Source organism: Nicotiana attenuata, chromosome 1 (genome assembly GCF_001879085.1).
Source record: "Nicotiana attenuata strain UT chromosome 1, NIATTr2, whole genome shotgun sequence".
NCBI classification, from domain to species: Eukaryota; Viridiplantae; Streptophyta; class Magnoliopsida; order Solanales; family Solanaceae; genus Nicotiana; species Nicotiana attenuata.
The window spans coordinates 61,408,419-61,432,700 of NC_031989.1; the positions used below are offsets into that span (position 1 = coordinate 61,408,419).

A 24,282-nucleotide genomic window follows, 5' to 3' on the forward strand; every position below is an offset into this window, starting at 1 on the left:
TGTGTATGATTTTGGAAAATGAAATGTGGTTCTATGGCGTATGGGCTAGATTGGATGGTGAAATATCAGTTACAATTTGTTATCGGACTTATATGAGATAGGGTGATGTGGGATCACCCCCGGGTATGTGCATGGTAAGGTTATTCAGCGAGTGGTTGGCTTTTAGAACAACTCTGGGAACGTTCGAGGACGAACGTGTGTTTAAGTGGGGGAGGATGTAACGACCCGACCGGTCGTTTTGAGCTTTTGCACTTTGATCGCCAGTTCCCGGGAATGCTTGCCCCGTGTTATGCGTTATGACTAATGTAGATCGTTGGTTTTGGTTTTCAGGAAGAATTGGAATGAAATTGAAAGAAACAGTTTCAGTTGAAAGCTTTTGAATTGAAAGGTTTGACCGACAGTTGACTTATTTGTATATGAGCTCGTACCGGAGTTTTTATGATTTGGTTAGCTTCGTTAGATGATTTGTGACTTAGGAGTGTGATCGAAAGTGATTTTGGAGGTCTGGTGTAGAATTAGGCTTGAATTGACGAAGTTAGTATTTTGGCGAAATTCCGGTTGATAGGTGAGATTTTGATCTGATGGTCGGAATGGAATTTCGAGAGTTGTTGTAGCTTCGTTAAGTGATTTGGGATGTGTGTGTAAAGTTTTAGGTTATTCGGACGTCGTTTGGTTGGGTTTTGATCAAACGCGTGTTTCGAAAGTTTTAGAAGAACTTAGGCTTGAATTCGACGTAATTTGATGGTTTTGGTGTTGTTTGAGGTGTTTTGATAATTGGAACAAGTTTGAATAACATTTTAGGATATATTGGCATTTTTGGTTGAGGTCCCGGGGGCCTCGGGGCGATTTCGGATGGCTATCGGGATGAGTTTTGAACTTGTGAAAGGGAAAGGTGTGCTGCTTTGGGTATTTCCACTTCTGCGGAATTTGGACCGCAGAAGCGAGGTCGCATATGCGAAAGGGAGGCCGCAGAAGCGAGATTTGGACTTTAAGTGGACTTCCGCAGAAGCGGGAGGTTGACCGCAGAAGCGGTACCGCTAATGCGGAATTTGAGTCGCAGAAGCGGTTCCTGGGGGCCTTAGTGATATCCGCAGAAGCGGAACTTTTGCCGCAGAAGCGGTGTCGCGGAAGCGGTTATTTAACCGCAGAAGCGGAAAAGGTCTGGGCAGAAGGGTTCTTTTAAATCATTTTTGTGTTCCGCGAGGCTAAGTTAATTTTCACCATTTTTGAGCATTGTGGGAGCTACTTGGGAGCATTTGAAGGGGGATTCGAAGGAGTTTGACTGGAGGTAAGTTTTATGAGTTAAAAACACGATTATATTGTGGAATTATCCTTGAAATTCTTGAGAATTTAGCTAAATTGAAGGAAGCTAGGGCTTGGTTTTTGGTATTTTAAAGTGAGTTGTGATGGGTCACTTGAACTCGGATTTGGGAGTTTTTGATATGTATAGACTCGTGGCAAGATAAGGAATCCGATGATGTTAAATTTTCGAGAAGTGGGCCCGGGCTCGGGTTTTGCAAATGTCGTGAATTTCAATATTTTTCGAGTCTTTTCGATTGGGTTATGTTCCATTATCCTATTGTGACGTATTCGTTGTGGTTTTGATCAGATTCGACGCGCGAGGAGATCGAGTTGCGAGGCAAGGGCATAGCGAGCTAGGATTTTGGCCGGCTTAAGGTAAGTAATGATTGTAAATGCTGTCCTGAGGGTTTGAAACCCCGGATTACACATCGTTGTGTTACTTTGAGGTGACTTGCACGCTAAATGACGAGCGTGGGGTAGAGCATCGCTGGGGATTGTGACCTAGTCCATCCCGAATGACCATTTTAATGAGTAATTGATAGTTAATCGTTTGATGTTATTATACTTTGGGCTGTATGCCATGTTTGGGGCTTCATGCCGACTTGCTGTGACCCTTAGGGGCATTTGACTGATTTTTCCTCACTCTATTTGTTGAAAGTATATCCTCAGTCATGTTTTTTATCTGTTTATTTCTCAAACCTGGCTCTACCATTATATTCTTAAAAAAAAATGTGAAAAACTGTTTGGGCTGAGTTCCCTATTTTACTGATATAGACCGAGGGTCTGATTGTGAGATTGACGACTGATATAGACCGAGGGTCTGATTGTGAGATTGACGACTGAGATAGACTGAGGGTCTGATAGTGATGTTAATGACTGAGAGAGGCCGAGGGCCCAGTTGTGAGGATTTTATATATATTTATGGATCGGGCTGCACGTCGCAGCAAAGTATTATTATATATATATGGATCGGGTTGCACGCCACAACAATGCTTATATGGATCGAGTTGCACGCCGCAGCGATATATATATTGGATCAGGCTGCACGCCGCATCAATATTGCGCTTGGGCTGTAAGGGGCCCCTCCCGGAGTCTGCACACTCCCTAGTGAGCGCCATCGACGATATATGGATCGGGCTGTTTGCCGCAGCGCTATTATATATATAAATATATATATATATATATGGATCGGGCTGCACGCCGGAGCGGTTACTATATGGTACCTATTGAGCGTGAGTGCTGAGTGTGAGCACTGATTGGTAAATAGTTGAGTCACGAGTGACAGAGAGGCTAGCCCAAGGGGCGATAGACATTGACATGCATATGAGTGATATTTGCCTGAGAGGCCTGTTTATGAACTTATTGATTTCACTTCTCTTTAAAGTGAGTTCCTATCGAATATGTTGATTGGTTGACTGTTTTCACTCATCTTTATATTGAGCCTCTGTCGGAAAGTTGAACAAATATTTTAAAACAACTTTTATTTAAACTGGGGATTATGAGATGTTTAGAAATTAATCACTGTTTTGGCATTTGGTTATTTCCACCGAGATTTTTAAGTTGTGAAGTATTTATGATTACTGTTTTGCCCGAGGGGCTGTTTTACGAACTATGCTTTGCCCGAGGGGCCGATTATTGCTTTAATCTCTATTATTATTTTAAATGGTGTTGAACCCCTACAGAAACTGCTGGAAATATTTCAAAAATGATTTTTACTAATAGCTGGGTTTTAAAAGGGAAGGTTGACTCGTATTATGATTTGATAGCCTGTTGTGTTTATTGAGCCTAACGCGAATGTGGATTCATTATTTCCTACTACTCAGTCTTTATTTACTCTTATTACTTACTGGGTTGGAGTACTCACATTACTCCCTGCACCTCGTGTGCAGATGCAGGTATTTATTCACCCGGTAGCGGGTTTTGGCTGATTGGAGGTAGAGCTATAGGAGTTTAGCGAGGTGACTGCCAGCGTTCGCAGCACCGTTTTCTCTCTATTTTGTTCATTATTTCTGTTTCGAGTATTTTAGACCTTGTAGAACTGTATTCACACTCCAATAGATGCTCGTGACTTGTGACATCCCGATTAGGGCTGTGTTGGGTTGTATTCCCGCTAATTAATATCATGAAATTATATTTAAACTGTTTATGAACTGTTTAACTGCTTAAAAGAGGTGTTCTAAAATGGTCCGGCTGACCTTGTCTTCTCGAGAGGTGCCATCACGACCGGGGCGGAGTTTCGGTCGTGACACATTCCCATAATTAGTCGTCGACAAGTTTCTTCATCAAAATCATTTGCATATGATCCAAAGTCCCTTCCACTCCGTGATCTGGATAACGGTTAGTCTTTGTTTGCTGTCCAAATCCTTAACTTGTATGTAATGGTTATCTATAATTATCTGGAATATTTAAACTTTTGAAAAGTTAATTTTTTTAATGGCAGAGTTTGAAAGTTGTTTGTCTTCCAATACAAAGCAAAAGATGGGGAAAGGCATATTGGTGAATGAGCATATGGATTCAAGTCGTGTCAATATGCAAACTGAAATTTTAAGTTCCAGTAATGTTACCCCACAAGATCATTCAAGTAATTTTGGTTAGTTGCTCAACTGCCTCTAGATAATAACTCATAACTAAATTCAAGAAATTATAGGATATTATTAAACTTTTTTCTACTGCTTTGAGTTATTAATTACTACTTTTAGATTAAACAAAGGCATTATATGTATTCAAAGTGAAGAGAAAGTCCCTGATTTAAATATTGGCCTAGGTGATGAAGGTAAAGCTTGAGTTTTGTCATATCACTATAGACTCATTGCAAAATTGTACTTTTGTCGTAAAATTTCGATAGTGTTATCATTATATACACAAATTCATGAAAGTTAATTATATATTTATTTGATGCATAACAGGTCAACTAAACCTAGAGGGTGAAGGTGATGATGATGATGAAGATGCAAATGAGTGTGAAGGTACGTTAACAATAACTCAATTAGTGATAAATTATGTCCAACATATATTGATAATTAGAGTTGCAGTTCAATTGTCACTTATTTGAGTTTACTATCAACTTTTTATAAAGGCTGACATTGACTGTTGGGACATTTGCAATGAAGGTATGTATTATGGGTGTTTTCATATATGGGATTAATTAAATTAGCTACATTATAAAATTGGTGACTTTAACTATATAAATGTTTTCATTAATAGAGTACTGGGATATAGGAGATCCTACAAATGTATGTGAATATTGTGGGGCATATTTTTGGTTCGAAGAAAGAGTCAATAAGCAGTATAAGTCTAAACGACCAGTATTTAATATATGTTGTAATCGTGGAAAGATAAAGCTGCCGAATCCAAAGGACCCTCCTCAAATTCTAACGCAATTGTTGTTTGGATCTGGTAAGGGGAAACATCTATTTTAATCTTTTTAAAATAATATCGCATTTCGTATACAGTTCGTCATTCTCCAATTGTATAAAATGCAGGTCCTAAAAGCGACCATTTTCGAGAGAACATTAAGATCTATAATTCTATGTTCTCATTTACATCAATGGGGGGAAAGGTTGATGTCTCTGTTAATCAAACACGGGGACCAAGAACATTCAAATTGTCTGGTCAGAACTATCATCAAATCGGAAGTCTATTGCCTCCTGATGGATCCAACCCGAAGTTTGCGCAATTATATATTTATGATACAGAAAATGAAGTACAAAATAGAATTCATGCTGTGAGGTTTGGATTCTACCATAAATGAATTATAACACGTAAATATATTTTGCATGAAAATACAATATATAATAATTTCATATATATGTATTTCTGTGCAGTCTTGGCCAAAACATGAACAAACTTCATGTTGAGATTGTTAATGATCTGAAGCAAATGCTTGATGGAAACAATGTTTTGGCAAAGACATTTAGAATGGTAAGAGATAGATTTTAAGAAGATAGAAGCTCCAATGTTAGACTCAGATTGATAGGAAAAAGGAGCACCGATGGAAGAAGATACAATTTGCCTACGGTTTCAGAGGTTGCTGCAGTGGTGGGAGATTTTGAACTATCTAGATGTGATAGGGACATCATTATCGAAACCCAATCCGGACAGCTACAAAGGATAAATGAATTAAATGCTGCCTATTTAGGGTTACAATATCCTTTACTATTTCCATATGGTGAAGATGGATACAGAGAGGACATTCCTTTCGAGGGAGATGATGAATCAACTGGAGAAAGGAAATGTGTTAGCATGCGGGAGTATTTTGCTTATAAAATTCAAGAAAGGAATAATGAAGTTCCGGCGATTGTGTCTTCTAGAAGATTATTTCAGCAATTCTTGGTTTGTCACGACCCAAAATCCACTAAGGGTCGTGATGGCGCCGGACACTGCTGTCAGGCAAGCCAACTAAAATACTTAATTAGATTCCATTTTTCTTTTTTACAATTTGAAAACCAAGATTTTCCTCCCAATTTCATAGGTGAAAGGATAACTGCTTCAATTCAAATAAAATAATGAGCAATTAATACAAAGTATTTCAAAATCCATCCCAGAACCCGGTGTCACAAGTGCATGAGCAATTTCTAAGAAATAATATAACACAACATCCGTCCGGAATACAGTGGACAGAAAGTAAATAAAATATACTGGAAGGGACTATACTAGCTGCGGGCCGCCTCGAATAATGCAACTCACCTAGTCCCCAAATCATCCGTGCTGCTACGCCCAGTAGGCCACTAGAGTTACATAAACCTGTGCAACAAAAATGCGCAGAAGTGTAGTATGAGTACATAAACAACATGTACTCAGTAAGTATCACGCCTAATCTCGAAGAAGTAGAGACGAGATGGTCGACTCTGACACTTACTAAGGGTCCAATAATGTGATGTCAATAAAATATTAAATCGCGGATTTCTATAAACATGATTTTTTAATCCAATAGAAGGAAACAAGTGAACGATTATTTTCTTTTATAGAAAATTTCCAAAATTCCTTTTCATTATTTATCCAAATGTTCTCAAGCCATGAAGAGGCAATAACAACTTCAATAAGTTCAAGGCAGCAATACAAGCATGCGCAAATAACACTGTGGTACGTACGGCCCGCTCCAATAGAAAATAAATTGTGTACTGTCGAGGGTCGAACGGCGCGAACCATAGATGCATCTATTACCCCGCTCGCGAACTATCCACGACGCGGTCAACATAAAATAAACAATCACCCTGCTCGCGAACCATACATGCGACACAGGTACACATAGAAATACATGCTCAGATAGCCAATTAAGAATTTATCGGGGAATACTTATTCAAATAAAAGCCACTTTCCCTTTTAACAATTTAAGAAAATGAAGTTTAATCCTTTTAGAAGTTCATCTACAAATTCAATGTGATTTAAGCAATTCAAGCTGTCAATAAGGTTACAGATATTCCAGATATAGCATGCTTTGGGTACTAAACTACCCAGGCAAAAGCATAACAGTAGCTACGCACGGACTCTCGTCACCTCGTGCATACGTAGCCCCCACAAATAGGAGCACATAACCAAATAACTGACCTATGGGGACAATTCCCTCTTACAAGGTTAGAAAGGAGACTCACCTCGTTCCGAAGATCCATAACCGGCATTCCACGCCCTTCAGAAGACTCGGATCGACACACAACGCTCCAAAACTAGCCAATGATTATACAAATCCATTAATATATGCTTAATTACTCATTATAATCCAATTTATAACAATTCCTAACCCCGATCGAAAAGTTAACAAAAATGCCCTCGGGCCCACGTGCCCGGAATCCAAATTTTTCGAAGATAAAGATTACACATGGCCTCACGAACTCAAATATATGATTTTCTCTAAATTCCATACCCAAAATCGTGGTCAAAATCCAAGAATACTAATTTTCTAGGTTTTTCCTCAAACCCCAAGTTTTCTACAATTTCCATGTTTAAATCCATATGTAAACCTTGCATTTAACTCAAAACTGGCATAAATTACTTACCTCATGATGAATGACGGAATCCCCTCTTCAAAAGCTCCAAAAATCGCCCAAGCCAAGAGAAAAATGGGTGAAATGAACTCAACCACTATTTTTAAACATTCTGCCCAGCCCAGGTCCGCCCTTCTTCGCGTTCGCGAAGGCCAGTCACCCAGCCCTTCGCGTTCGCGCACAAGGCCTCGCGTTCGCGAAGGCCAGTCACCCAGCCCTTCGCGTTCGCGTAGGCCAAAGACCCCAGGCCAGATTTTTCCTTCTATGCGTTCGCGATCTCCTCCTCGCGTTCGCGTAGCAGCTCAGCCCACCCCTTCGCGTTCGCGAAGGCCAAAACTAGAAGCCTCCCACTTTCCTCTTCGCGTTCGCGAGACTCCCTCCGCGTTCGCGTAGTAGGAAACCAGATACCAGCAGCAGCTTTTTACCCAAATTCGATCCGTTAACCATCCGGAATTCACCCGAGCTTTATGAATCAACCTCCAATCCAAGCTTTATGAACTTTAGAACTTCAAACTTCTACTTCCGACGTTTAAACCTATCAAATCACGTCCGATTGACTTCAAATTTTTCACACAAGTCATATTCAACATTACGGACCTGCTGCAACTTCCGGAATCGGATTCCGACCCCGATATCAAAAAGTCCACTTCCGGTCAAACTTCTCAAAAACCTTCGAATTTCTATCTTTAGCCAAATGACTCCAAAATGACCTACGGACCTCCGAATTCACTTCCGATCGCGCTCCCAACTCCAGAATCACCATACGGAGCTACTCCCTGACTCTGAATCCCAAACGGACATCGATATCACTGAAATGCACTTCAACCCAAACTTATGAAATTTCTTTCAAAATGTTACTTTCCACAATAGGCGCCAAAACGCTCCCGTGTCATCCAAAACCCGATCCGGGCATACGCCCAAGTCCGAAATCATCATACGAACCTGCTGGAACCTTCGGATCCCGATTCCGAGGTTGTTTACTCAAAATTATAATCCTAGTTAATTCTTTCAACTTAAGGCTTCCGAAATGAGAATTCTCTTTCCAAATCAACTCTGAACTTCCCGAAACTTAATTCCGACCACGCGTACAAGTCATAATACCTGAAATGAAGCTGTTTATGGCCTCAGACTACTGAACGACGTGCTAGAGCTCAAAACGACCGGTCAGGTCGTTACATTCTCTCCCACTTAAACATACGTTCGTTCTCGAACGTGCTGAGAACTACACTGAAGTAGTCTGAAATCACTGTTTAACTTCTCATGCACCTTCCCGTGCTACCACGACTCAGTTGAGCACATCAGCTCGATCAATTCTGAAGATATTCCCTTTTATTCAAGCAAATAAGCTTTAGAGCCCAATTCCAACATCTGGAATTCTATGCCTGACCTGTTTCCAACATAATATCACCATATCAATCACCACACGCTGCACCCAAACATGGCTGCATAACTTTGCTGAATTCACACCTAGCATCAATTTACTCACCGGACCACAATAACATTTTCTGATCAACTTAGTCAAAATCCTACTAATCCGATGCTCCCATTGCACCCCATGACATACACAGGTCTTACTCTAACCTTTACAATACCGCCACTAAGGAAGAGATGTGCAGAAACTCATAACCAACTGCCGAGTCAACAGGTCATTAGGTCTATACCCCTGACAAAACCCATCACCTTATTCTGAACCAAATAATGGTCTTAGCTCCTTGATATACTCCATATACTCAGATTGCACTAATCTCGAATTCAATGATCTCGTCTCACCCAGTACGAACTATTCAGGCAATAAGCCACCCCGACATGATCAAAAGTCTCATATGATGCTACAATGTGCCAATAGGCTACCATATCGAACGCGATATAAAGGAAAGCAAACTTTGAGAAGGAAACTCAACTACACTGCTCGCGAATCATACATGCAACACGGTGGACTTAATTAACAAACACCTCGCTCGCGAATCATACATGCGACGGGCACACAGCTAATATAAGCCTCCCTCATAAAATAGGAAACAAAACTCATAAAAACAGATACGGGGATCTGTACTCATCTTCATACTGTTGCGGCTCGCAACCCGATCCGAACAATATAACCATGACGGCGTGCCACCCGATCTACCCATAAAAATCGCATAAGGAGATACGCACCGAGCTAGATTGCTCATTTCAATAATATACCGAATACCGGTCACAAGCACACTAAGTGCATAATTCCATCCGTGGGGAGACATATAGCGCCAGAAGCCACAAAACTCAAGCACGACTGAGGTGCGATATTGTGACGACCCGGCCGGTCGTCTTAAGAATTAACGCCCCGATCCCCCATTAACTGTTCCCCCTAAGTTCATTTCTGCTATTTTGGTTTGCCGGGACGTTCGGTGTTAGGATTCGGAGTGTTTTGGGACACCTAGTCCCTAAATGAGAGCTTAAGAGTTGAAAAATGGTCCGTAATTGGAACAGTGTGAAGACGGCCTCGAAATGGAAATCCGAAGGTTTTGTTAGCTCCGTTAGGTGATTTCGAGGTTGGGAGCGTGTTCGGAATGAACTTTGGAAGTCCGTAGCTCATTTAGGCTTGAAATGCCGAAGTTTATATTTTTGAAATCTCCGGTCCGATAGCGAGTTTTGATCCGAGGGTCGGAATGGAATTCCGGAAGTTGCAGTAGCTCCGTCATGTCATTTGGGATGTGTGTGCAAAATTTCAGGTCATTCGGACGTGTTTTGGTTAGGTTTTTGATCGAAAGCGTATTTGGAAGAAATTTGAAGTTCTTAGGCTTGAATCATTGATTAAATCGGGTTTCCAGTGTTGTTTTAGGTGTTTTAAGGATTGGTACAAGTTCGAATAAGGTATTAAGTGGTATTGGTGCTTTTGGTTGAGGTCCCAGGGGCCTCGGGATGATTTCGGGTGGTTGACGGAAAATTTTGAGGTTGAATGAATTGCTGAAGGTTCTGTCTACTGTCATAACCGCACCTGCGGTTTGGGTCCCGCAGGTGCGGAGCCGCAGAAGCGGCCAGTCAGACGCAGATGCGGAATTTAGCAGGAGTAACAGGATCCGCAGATGCGGAATTTTTGCCGCAGAAGCGGTACCGCACCTGCGGGTGGGAAACCGCAGATGCGAAAGCTGGGACCATAAGTGGAAGCCGCAGAAGCGGCTCGTGGTCCGCAGAAGCAGGACCGCAGAAGCGGTCCCTTGTCCGCAGAAGCGGAAACACCTGTTCAGAAAAGGGGATTTCGAGGGTTGAGTTTCAAAAGTTGGAAAAATCAATTGAGAGCTCGGGAGAGGGCGATTTTGAGTGGGTTTTGAAGAGAAGATCATTGGGTAACGTTTCCTTAATCCCTTTTAGTTGTATTCCATCAATATCTAGCTTAATCCATCATCTAATTTCGAATTTGGGGTCAAAATTGGGAAAAAACTTCTTAGACCAAACTATTGAGTTTTGAGTGGGCATTTGACCTCCGATTTGGGAGATTTTTATATGGTTAGACTCGTGAGAGTACGAGGGTTCTGAATATGTGAAAATCATTCGATTCCAAGATGTTGGCCTGAGGGGCGTTTTGGTCATTTTACCTATTTTCGCGCCCTAGCTTTAAATTTAATAGTGGAATTAGTTGTTTGCAATATTATTTACGATATGTAATTGAATTGAATAGATTTGGGCCATTTGGAGTCGGATACTCGTGGCAAAGGCGTGGTTCCTAGTTGATTATTGAGCCGGTTCGAGGTAAGTGGCTTGTCTAACCTTGTGTGGGGGACCTTTCCCCTTAGGACATGATCTTTGAATATTTGAATGCCTCGTACGTGAGGTGACGAGCGCGTACTTGAGCTAATTGTTGTAAACCCGTTTCTACTTGAAGTATTTAAATTGAGTTTTCCTGTTTACTTGTTCATTCTGGACTGTAAGTTTAAACCTGTGCTAGCTTAGAGAAGCATGTTTAGCTAACTTACTTGCTTAATTGTTTAACTGTACTATTTGTACTCTGTGAAGCACGTTAGGCTAGAAATTTCTATTACTTGTACTGATATATTCTGAGATTATGAGTTGTTGTTGTTGTGTGTTTAATTTGGGACTACGGGACGGCTTCCCGGGAGATCCCCCTGTACTTGATATATTCTGGATTGAGGGTGCGGGATACCAAGAGATCCCTGGCACATGTATTTCTATATGTATTGGGATACCAAGAGATCCCCGGCTTACTTATTGAGGATACCAAGAGATCCTCGGGATACCAAGAGATCCCCAGTGTATATGATGAGGATACCAAGAGATCCTCGGGATACCAAGAGATCCCCAGTGTATATGATGAGGATACCAACAGATCCCCAGTGTATATGACGAGGATACCAAGAGATCCTCGGGATACCAAGAGATCCCCAGTGTATATGATGAGGATACCAAGAGATCCTCGGGATACCAAGAGATCCCCAGTGTATATGATGAGGATACCAAGAGATCCTCGGGATACCAAGAGATCCCTGGTGCATATAATGAGGATACCAAGAGATCCTCGGGATACCAAGAGATCCCCGGCTATTATTCCTTGTTGAGAGCAGTATTCCTTGTATTGTTACCTTTGCTTTCTACTACTGTTCTTCCTTATTTATTTGGTTTAGATTCTCGCTGTAGAATTTATTTAAACTGTTTCCGTTATCTTATTATTTATTATGTTTTATCTCAGTAGGGCCATGACCTTCCTCGTCACTACCCAACAGAGGTTAGGCTTGGCACTTACTGAGTACCGCTGTGGTGTACTCATGACCTTCCTGCGCATGTTTTTCATGTGCAGATCTAGGTACCTCTTCTCAGGCGCACTATCCTTGAGGCGAGGAGATACACGGAGACTTCGAGGTATATCTGCCGCGTCCGCAGACCAGGAGTCTCTATTCTGTTCCATCTTTAGTATTTAGTTTATCCCTTTTCTCTCAGTTGTTTAGATATATCAGAGTTAGAGCAGCGTACTATGTTTTCTGTTAGCCTGTGGTTCCCGTGAGTTTCCGGGTTTTGGGATTTAGTTGTAGACTTCCGCACTTCTTTTGGGTTGTATAGGCCGAGCGGCCTTATATGCAGTTAATATTTTAATATGTTTAGCTTTATTTAACCATTTCGCAAGTTAAGTTATTATTTCCGCATCGATAGGCTTACCTAGTTGTAGGAACTAGGTGCCATCACGACATGATCATCGAGGGTGAACTGGGGTCGTGACAGATATACGATTTGAAATCTCAAAAGCATCCTGCTCATATAACATCATCTCTACGTGGATCCTCAACACATAAGCAATTTCTCAAGCCGCCTCCCAACTCACACGACGCAACGTATCACTACATGAAATATCTGACAACAAAATAACACCCTAACTACTCCTCCATAAGGAGCGCATTACTGAACTGAACACGTTTGGCCTGATATAGAGCCTATATTCACATTTGAATCCATCCACCGACCTCAAGCCGATTCTGATCGCACTGAACTAGGCTAATTACCTTTCAAAGGTCCATAATAACTCCTCTTCCGCTCATAACACATAAGAACATCCATCATACTCGGAGAAATCATCCGCAGTCCGCGACTCAATAGACCGAGTGCCCTCCAGGCATATATTCTCAAATCAACAATATTATCACAACCTTCATACTTAGTTTAAGTCTTTAATCAATCATGTGACTACCTGCCACACTTATACAATCTTCCTGTGGGACACACTCCCACAACTTACCATAACAATTAACTGGGTCGTACCTCCAAACCACCGGCCGCACTAACGCTGAAAAGCGATCAAGAATCATTAACCAGGATGCAAAACCCTTTTCACAAAACATCGATCGCAGGTGACGCTGGTGACAAAGCCAACTTACCTTAAACATCGAAACTCCTTTCTTGCTCATCAGAGCTCGTGACATCCTTGTCAACACCGAACTGCTACCTTGATCTTCACTTCAAATTCCATGCCACTCACTGCACTTAACATGCCAATATACGATGGAACTCGTTTTTCATCATAGCTTCGGAACCACTAATAGGTCAACACTTCATCATATAAAAGCTTTTCGCCGAACTCACTTCAGGGGAAACATAGCAACACACAGGCAAATTCTTATAACCGTAGAACATGCAAACATCTAGGTAGTGGTCTAAGGCACCATAGCCCTTCCGGAATCCGCTTCCACATAACTAGCCATAATAGAAGGATGCTCCTGAATAATATCAACTACGGCGGCTGACAAGCCTCATACGCACCGTCACAATTCACTTGCATAACTTGATCACACGGAAGGAACTGACCTCCACCACTAATATGCCAACTCAATTATGGCTAACCAATCTATCTTCGTCCAGTTTATCCTTGATTGCCATCAAAACAACAATAACTCCATCCAACACTTACCATACTCTATTCGCACTCACCCCGAGTAACCTCGAACTGCGAGACCACGCTGTCTCAAATCCCATGAACCATTTCATACCTTCCTTGTGCGCACATTCGCACGCTCAACTGATATGCCCATTCTGCTAATCCTTCTACGAATTCGAAGTCCTTTCTCATCTTTCTCTCAAGTGCTACACTGCAAGTCAAAACATCATAGAACACTCTGGGCCTCCACTCATAAGCTGCTGCAAAAGCTTGATTCTTAACTGTACTTATAGGCTCGAAATCATCAGGCACCATACTTCACCTCTTTTTGAATCCATTAGGACCGTTGCTGAGAGCCACTCGCTCTGACTTGGTCCCGAATATAATCAACTCCATAAATCTTATAACACATGAATACCCTCTCGACGAGGCACCCGGCGGAATCACTCCCCTTAAAACCCACATCCATACAAGGCATAAGTCCTGAATCCTTCCTCAAGTCTGAACATGAGCCAATAAGGCCAACCATAGCACCCTTTAACAATTCCTTTGCTCAAATTACCACTTATGTTCTTTTCCCGTAGCTGAAATAGCCCATCGATATGCTAATAGCCAGAAATCTTGCAAGTGGTTAACCATGCAACCCAATCAAAAGCGTTGGGACTCTCCAACTGCTCATGAAGCCATTATTACACAACTCTGGCATTCACCAGGACTCTTTATCTCTTATTGACGTAATCTTGCGCAATCAACCGCCAAAATTCTCGGAATCTTACTGTAAAACCCCCTTTTTATACTCTGAATCATCAACCACATTTGCACGACCGACATCTTCGATGTATAACCACTAGAATTCTTCGCAGAAGCCTCGCCAACTACGCGGCCGCTAACCTACTCACAGGAATAACCCACCTGTAGAAATCACTCCCCGACATCTTCCAACGCTGCAGTACGAGGTACAATCACTACGACATCAACAACCCATCCTGAGTCTGAGCTCACTCTCCAGCTGCACAAGTCCATTCACCCCTCGTGGACATCAATTAAATGTGCGGAAACATTCTTCCAATTCAAATTTATGTTGTATCCTTCTTCATTCAAGCAGCCCCTTCCCGTTATATCAAATCTCCTGCTGCATGATAGCTCATACTTCAAATTAAATCCGTAGACCCCAATCACCAATCACTAATATTCTCAAATCACTCCAAACTCTCCTTAAGGTACGTGGTCATCCCACTGCAAAGCCCATATTCAACTGCGCCACTCTCCCACTTTGGCGGAACTCATCCCCTTAATCGACTACTTGACCCTTGGCCTCTTATACTCGGCCTTCTAGAGATTTTAGTCACCGCCTGACACTTCCCACATATCTTTTCTCATCCTTTGCTGCTCAGTTGCTACCTTAAATAAAATCTATCTTCGTGGCACTTGAACCCTTAATTGCTGCTAACTACACCTTTCGGAAGATCATCTTTCTCATACCGCCGACATTAGAAACACTGATTCAACCCTGAACTACTACACCCTGCGATATCTGACAGTCGCATTTTCAATACTGTTTCACAATAACTTGCCCCAAAGGTGAATTGTAGAAGGTCATAACACCGACAAACTCAGTACGTTCAATAAGGACAATGACACCCCACCATAGAAGAAAGAAAACTCCACCATGCTCACAATTACCAAGTCTCACTACTTCCACCAGCCCACGTCTGACCATCCTTAGTCTGATTGCCTTTCCCCTCCCGGGAACAAAATACTGAATCGCTTGATTATGCACTGAGTAAACTCCCTTCAAGTCATTCACTGCCTCGACACGTAGGCAATTGTCCTACCATCATATCAATACTGCGGAACAATAATTCATAAGCATCATGGAAACTTGTGCCTAGCCTCAGAGCCCTAAGAAGCACCGCTACTGGGCTGAAACAATAAGATATTCTTCCATAAGCGACGATAATAATCCAATTAGCTATACTGGGATAAACATCCCGTATCACATCTGTGGTACCATTACGGTCCTTCAATTCTCGATTTATAACAAACGCTTCGCGTCGCATAAGATTGAGTAGAAAGGAACAAATGCATAAGCCTCACAGGAATCAAATCGCACGATAAGGAATCAAGAAGGGAAGTACTCCTAACAGTCCTGCAGCCTCCCGAGGATAAGTACAAACGTCTCCGTACCGATCCGCGAGACTCTACTAGACTTTCTCATGACGCGTGAGACCCTAGGAACCTAGTGCTATGATACCATGTTGTCACGACCCAAAATCCACTAAGGGTTGTGATGGCGCCGGACACTCCTGTCAGGCAAGCCAACTAAAATACTTAATTAGATTCCATTTTTTTTACAATTTGAAAACCAAGATTTTCCTCCCAACTTCATAGGTAAAAGGATAACTGCTTCAATTCAAATTAAATAATGAGCAATTAATACAAAGTAATTTAAAATCCATCCCAGAACCCTGTGTCACAAGTGCATGAGCAATTTCTAAGAAATAATATAACACAACATCCGTCCGGAATACAGTGGACAGAAAGTAAATACAATATACTAGAAGGGACTATACTAGCTGCGGGCCGCCTCGAATAATGCAACTCACCTAGTCCCCAAATCATCCGTGCTGTTACGGCCAGTAGGCCACTAGAGTTACATATACCTGTACAACAAAAATGCACAGAAGTGTAGTATGAGTACATAAACAACGTGTACTCAGTAAGTATCCCGCCTAATCTCGAAGAAGTAGAGACGAGATGGTCGACTTCGACACTTACTAAGGGTCCAATAATGTGATGTCAATAAAACATTAAATCGCGGATTTCTATAAACATGGTTTTTTAATCCAATAGAAGGAAACAAGTGAACGATTATTTTCTTTTATAGGAAATTTCCAAAATTCCTTTTCATTATTTATCCAAATGTTCTCAAGCCATGAAGAGGCAATAACAACTTCAATAAGTTCAAGGCAGCAATACAAGCATGCACAAATAACACCGTGGTACATACGGCCCGCTCCAACAGAAAATAAATTGTGCACTGCCGAGGGTCGAACGGCGCGAACCATAGATGCATCTATTACCCCACTCGCGAACTATCCATGCGATGCGGTCAACATAAAATAAACAATCACCCTGCTCGCGAACCATACATGCGACGCAGGTACACATAGAAATACATGCTCATATAGCCAATTAAGAATTTATCGGGGAATACTTATTCAAATAAAAGCCACTTTCCCTTTTAACAATTTAAGAAAATGAAGTTTAATCCTTTTAGAAGTTCATCTACAAATTCAATGTGATTTAAGCAATTCAAGCTGTCAATAAGGTTACAGATATTCCAGATATAGCATGCTTTGGTCCTAAACTACCCGGACAAAAGCATAACAGTAGCTACGCACGGACTCTCGTCACCTCGTGCGTACGTAGCCCCCACAAATAGGAGCACATAACCAAATAACTGACCTATGGGGACAATTCCCTCTTACAAGGTTAGAAAGGAGACTCACCTCGCTCCGAAGATCCATAACCGGCATTCCACGCCCTTCCGAGACTCGGATCGACACACAACGCTCCAAAACAAGCCAATGATTATACAAATCCATTAATATATGCTCAATTACTCATTATAATCCAATTTATAACAATTCCTAACCCCGATCGAAAAGTTGACAAAAATGCCCTCGGCCCCACGTGCGGAATCCAAAATTTTTTGAAGATAAAGATTACCCATGGCCTTACGAACTCAAATATATGACTTTCTCTAATTCCATACCCAAAACCGTGGTCAAAATCCAAGAATACTAATTTTCTAGATTTTTCCTCAAACCCCAAGTTTTCTACAATTTCCATGTTTAAATCCATATGTAAACCTTGCATTTAACTCAAAACTGGCATAAATTACTTACCTCATGGTGAATGACGGAACCCCCTCTTCAAAAGCTCCAAAAATCGCCCAAGCCAAGAGAAAAATGGGTGAAATGAACTCAACCTCGATTTTTAAACATTCTGCCCAGCCCAGGTCCGCCCTTCTTCGCGTTCGCGACATTACGCTCGCGTTCGCGAAGGCTAGTCACCCAGCCCTTCGCGTTCGCGCACAAGGCCTCGCGTTCGCGAAGGCCAGTCACCCAGCCCTTCGCGTTCGCGCACAAGGCCTCGCGTTCGCGTAGGCCAAAGACCCCAGACCATCTTTTTCCTTCTACGCGTTCGCGATCTCCTCCTCGCGTTCGCATAGCAGCTCAGCCCACCCCTTCGCGTTCGCGACTCCCCCTTCGCATTCGCGAAGGCCAAAACCAGAAGCCTCCCACTTTCCTCTTCGCGTTCGCAAGACTCCCTCCGCGTTCGCGTAGAAGGAAACCAGATACCAGCAACCAGCAGCAACTTTTTACCCAAATTCGATCCGTTAACCACCCGGAATCCACCCGAGGCCCCCGGGACCCCAACCAATCATACCAACTAGTCGCAACACATTACGGACTTGCTTGAGGCCTCAAATCACATCAAACAACGGTAGAATCATGAATCTACTTCCAATCCAAGCTTTATGAACTTTAGAACTTCAAACTTCTACTTCCGACGTTTAAAACTATCAAATCACGTCCGATTGACTTCAAATTTTGCACACAAGTCATATTCAACATTACGGACCTATTGCAACTTCCGGAATCGGATTCCGACCCCGATATCAAAAAGTCCACTTCCGGTCAAACTTCTCAAAAACCTTCGAATTTAATTTCTATCTTTAGCCAAATGACTCTAAAATGACCTACGGACCTCCGAATTCACTTCCGATCGCGCTCCCAAATCCAGAATCACCATACGGAGCTGCTCCCAGACTCGGAATCCCAAACGGACATCGATATCAATGAAATGCACTTCAACCCAAACTTATGAAATTTCTTTCAAAATGCTACTTTCTACAATAGGCGCCAAAACGCTCCCGGGTCATCCAAAACCTGATCCGGGCATACGCCCAAGTCCGAAATTATCATACGAACCTGTTGGAACCTTCGGATCCCGATTCCGAGGTCTTTTACTCAAAATTCCAATCCTAGTTAATTCTTTCAACTTAAGGCTTCTGAAATGAGAATTCTCTTTCCAAATCAACTCTGAACTTCCTGAAACTTAATTCCGACCACGCGTACAAGTCATAATACCTGAAATGAAGCTGTTTATGGCCTCAGACTGCTGAACGACATGCTAGAGCTCAAAACGACCGGTCGGGTCGTTACATGGTTGATGCATATACAATGATCGAATCTTCTTGATTAAGGTATATTAGGCTCAATCAAAAAAAGTTGAGATGTCACATGTATAAAAGCTTACAAGATGCTGTTTTGCATGGAGAAATTAATCCTTCTTCTTAAGGAAAAAGGATAATTCTACCGTCCAGCTTCATAGGGGGTGTACGATACATGATTCAAAACTATCAAGATGCTATGGCAAATATGCAAATGGGCCGGGTACCCTGATCTTTTCATCACCTTTACTTGCAATCCAAAGTGGCCTGAGATTCGTAGATTTGTAGAGAGTAGGGGCTTAAATCCTGAGGATCGTCCAGACATTTTAGCTAGGATATTCAAAATCAAATTGGACCGTTTGATAAAGGATTTACGCGACAATCAGATTTTTGGAAAAGTAAAAGCAGGTACATTGCCATAGTCAACTTCTAAAAAAAATAATTACTTTTTATGTTACATAGGATAATAGGCTTTAAAATGAATATTTCAATTATATTTTAGAAGTGTAATAATTTCTTTTTGGTGCAGTAATTTATACAGTTGAGTTCCAAAAACGAGGGTTGCCTCATGCTCACATCTTGCTTTTTCTTCACGAGCGTGATAAATATCCAACTGCTGCAGATATTGATCGAATCATTTCTGCCGAAATACCTGATGAATTGGCCGATCCTGTTTATTATAAGGCTGTGCATAATTTTATGATTCATGGCCCGTGTGGTTCTGCAAGAAAGTCTTCTCCTTGCATGCAGAGCGGAAGATGTACCAAGCATTTTCCAAAAAGGTTTGTTGAGTCAACAACAATTGATGAGGAGGGTTATCCTGTTTATAGACGAAGGGGTAACGGTAGAATTATCAAAAAGGATGGTATTGACTTGGATAGTAGGTATGTGGTACCTCACAATCGGTTCTTATTACTTAAGTATGGTGCTCATATTAATGTAGAATGGTGCAATCAGTCACGATCAATTAAGTACTTATTTAAGTATATTAACAAAGGAAATGATCGTGTTACCGCTGCTTTTTCCCAAAGTGTGCAAGAGGAAGACTCATCAAATATTGATGAAATAAATATGTATTATGATTGTCGATACATATCACCATGTGAAGCTGCTTGGAGAATATTCAAATTTCCAATTCACCATAGAGAACCTCCTGTGGAAAGACTATCATTTCATCTTCCAAATGAACAAAATGTTATATTCTCTGATGATGATCCAATTGATGATGTTGCAAATAGACCAAGTGTAAAGGAATCAATGTTTTTAAGCTGGTTTGAGAAAATAAAATATTGCCAGAAGCAAGAGAATTGACTTATGCAGAGTTCCCTCTTAAGTTTGTTTGGAAGAAACAATTGAAAAGATGGGAGAAAAGAAGAACTTCTGTATTTTCCATTGGAAGAATTTTCTTTGTTCCGCCTGGAATTGGTAAATTATATTATCTCAGATTGTTGTTGAATGTGATTAAAGGTCCAAAATCCTATGACGATCTTAATATAATCAACAATCATAACCATCTCACTTTTAGAGATGCATGTTATGCACTTGGGTTATTGGATGATGATAAAGAGTATGTGGATGCCACAAAGGAAGCAAGTAACTGGGGAATGCCATCATATCTTAGGCAATTATTTGCTACGTTGATGTTATCCAATTCGATGTCTCGCCCAGAATATGTGTGGCAATCAACATGGCAATTATTATCAGAAGATATCCTCCATGAAGAAAGAGTGTTGTTGAGTAATCCAGGTATAAACAATTTTTAGTTATTATTTTATTCAATACTTCTATGAGTTTTTGGTCATGACCCTTTGAGGATTATTGATAATGTTTCTGTCATCTAGGGGTATAGATTACTCTGCTGTGCTGTAATCCTTTTGTATTGCATGTTTGCTGCATTGATAGCAAATCTGGAACTGATAGGCAATTAATTTTGTTTTAGCTTTTTGCTAAACCATAACTTATTGTATTCCTTGAAGAATATGCAAAGGTTGAATTAATTTGAGTGTTCCTTAGGAGTAGAAGGAAAGAAATGTGGAAATATAAATGAAGAAAACGAACTATATATGGTCTTCACCTGTTTGTTTACGTCAATATTAAATTATAAACATAGACAAGCCTTTTTGTCATAATATGGTCTTTAGGTTTGAGTGGGTTTGAATTCTCAGAACTTATCTACATGAGTTTTAAAATGAATGGAAATATAAAATGAAAAGACCATTCTTCCTTTTATTGCTAATCAATGACTTATTCTTTTGGGATAAAGTTTTGCTAAGGATTTTGTTGATGTCTGGTGTACAATGGTTGAACTATTTTAGGCGTTTCTTGGGAATAGAAGGGAAAGAAATATGGAAACATAAATGAAGAAAACAAACTATATACTCCAAGGGTGTGGCCAAGTGGTTGATGAAGTGGATGAAAACCTTTGTGTAATCATGTAATATATTTTTTATATTATTGTTATTTAAATTCTATGATTCTTTTTGTTCTTTCAGAGACAGAGCTAACAGATGATGAATTGAAAAATCATTGTTTACAAAAGTTGGAAAAGGTTTTAAAAAGCTGTGGAAGAAGTTTTCATGATTTTTCAACAATGCCAAGACCTCTTTACAATGAGGAAGAAGTTGAACACAGCAATAGGTCAATCCATGATGAATTGCATTATAATCGTCGTTCTCTGTTAGAGGAACATCAACAATTATTAATGAATTTGACAGTTGAACAAAAGTCGGTTTATGACAAAATTATGAGGGCAGTGAATGAAGCCAAAGGTGGATTCTTCTTTTTGTATGGTTATGGAGGAACTGGAAAGACTTTTATTTGGAAGACTCTGTCTTCTGGCATACGATCTAGAGGAGACATCGTGTTAACTGTTGCATCTAGTGGAATTGCATCTCTTTTGTTACCAGGTGGTAGAACAGCTCATTCGAGATTTGCAATCCCTCTTAATCCAACTGAAGATTCAACATGCAATATAAAGCAAGGTAGTCCTCTAGCAAATTTGATTATAAAGACAAAGTTGATTATTTGGGATGAGGCACCAATGATGCATAAATATTGTTTTGAAGCTCTTGATCAAACTCTTAGAGATATTCTTAGATTTAAAGACACATCCAGTGCTGATAAACCTTTTGGAGGTAAAACAGTTGTTCTTGATGGCGACTTTAGGCAAATTTTGCCTGTCATTGCAAAAGGATCTAGGCAAGATATTGTTAACGCTACTCTGAATTCTTCGTATTTGTGGGCCCACTGTGAAGTCTTAAATCTAACAAAGAATATGAGGTTACAAAGAAATCAGTTAGATGTAGATTTGGATGAGTTAAAAAACTTTTCTGAATGGATTTTAGCAATCGGGGATAGAAGGAGTGGGAGTTCCATTGATGGGATTGAGAAAGTCCAAATCCCCGATGATCTTCTCATAAATAATTGTGATGATCCAATATCGGCAATTGTTGAAAGTACATATCCAGATTTCTTTAACCATTCTAGTGACATTGATTACCTCCAGCAAAGAGCAATTCTTGCTCCGACTCTTGATATGGTTGAGTCGATCAATGAATATATGGTTTCACTCAATCACAGTCCTGAGAAGACATATTTGAGTTCTGATACGGCTTGTATGTCTGATCATTATTTTTCAGCTTTGGAGCACGTACATACACCCGAATTCCTAAACAGTATTAAATGTTCTGGAATTCCAAATCACTCTATTACTTTAAAGGTTGGTGTTCCTGTGATGTTGCTGAGAAATATAGACCAGTCATCAGGATTGTGTAATGGCACGAGGTTGATCATCACAAGACTTGGAAATTGAGTTATTGAAGCCAAGGTTTTATCGGGTAATATAGCTGGACAAAAAGTGTTTATTCCGAGAATGACGTTGACGCCATCAGATGCAAGAATACCTTTTAAGTTCCACCGAAGACAATTTCCAATTGTTGTATCTTTTGCCATGACAATTAATAAAAGTCAAGGCCAGTCATTGTCTCATGTGGGATTATTTTTGAAGAAGCCAGTGTTTACTCATGGACAACTGTATGTTGCTCTTTCACGCGTGACGAGTAGAAAAGGGTTGAAGATTTTAGTTTATGATGATGATGGCCAAATAACGAATGAAGCTAGAAATGTGGAGTATAAAGAAGTTTTCCGTAATTTGGTTTGAGATGAATCAAGACATGATGGAATTATCAGGTATTTACAATAAATCAAGCAGTTGAAAAAATGGTACAACTTTTGACTTATAGGTGTCATGGCACAAATTAAAGATATATGGATAGACTTTGCGTGATTGAGCACAAATAGTACTGTTATGCGAAAACTACATTCTCAAGCTGTGCATCCAGTGCTTGAAAAAGGACCTGCCAATGTTAATAATCAAAATTTGGAAAAGTAGATGAAACTTGAATGAGGAAATTGAAGTCGTAAGTAGATGAAAACCAAAACAATACAGTGATATTGGTGATCAACAAAAATGAATAAATAACAATTTTGTTCAACTGTTCTTAAGTTCTACCATTTCATTCCTATTCACTCATGGCTTCTCTTTGAATCTCCTTTTGAATTTTAAGCATCAACAGTAGGTAATATCATAACAAATGCCAGAAAGTTTTCTAAATATTAGATATGCATAAGCATCAGCAGTAGGTCATGGCACCAATTAGAGATATATGGACAGACTTTGTGTGATTGAGCACAAATAGTACTGTTATGCACTCCCTTCCTCTTTTGTTTGTCCTTGGTTTGCTCTTACACATTTAGAACAAAACTTGTCTTCAACTGTTGTCATCAGTTTGGGAGTGACTTATCCATGATACAACAACTTTTTCCTGGCTGGACACGTAGTACTGTACAAGCTAAAATACAAGAAAGAAGAGCAGCAACATCCATTTAGGCTTCAATGGTGGCCAAAGAGTTACTTTCTTCAGACCCGATGGATATTTCTCATTGTATCCTTCCTATGACTCCATGTCTTAAGTCATTCTTCAGATTTGATATCTTAGGTTATGTATCTTGATTAGACTCTATATATTGTTATGAGTTTTGTGCTTCCTCAACTGAATGTTTACTGCTGCAGTGCTCCACTCTCCAAGAAAAAGAAAAAACCTGCATAATATATTTTCATTGATTTTGTGCATTGTTTTCTTGTATGATCTGTTTGCAAAATGTTTGGCTAAATAAAATAAAGCTTAAATGTGAATGGTTCATGTGATAATTGGTGTTTTCAGCACTATACTTTTCAGATATTGAAAGTTGACTTCATTTCCTAGCATCAGCAAAATAACAATTGTGATTCATATTATCTATCGCATATTGCTATTAGCCATACACTTAAGCATGGTGAGATATTTGCCCTCTTGCCTGCTCTGTAGCTTTTACTAACCTTCTGGTCATAATCCGGGGTCTTT

The 24,282-nt window shown here is 40.5% G+C and overlaps 1 protein-coding gene and 1 pseudogene across 1 annotated transcript; both read left to right on the forward strand.

The window, feature by feature from the left end:
* Nucleotides 953-5,416, forward strand: LOC109236589. Its single transcript, XM_019402786.1, has 7 exons — nt 953-1,133; nt 3,743-3,883; nt 4,209-4,268; nt 4,507-4,698; nt 4,785-5,031; nt 5,127-5,223; nt 5,339-5,416. The coding sequence occupies exons 1-7, from the start codon at nt 953-955 to the stop codon at nt 5,414-5,416; spliced, it is 996 nt and encodes a 331-aa protein (XP_019258331.1).
* Nucleotides 5,545-23,039, forward strand: LOC109241206 (annotated as a pseudogene).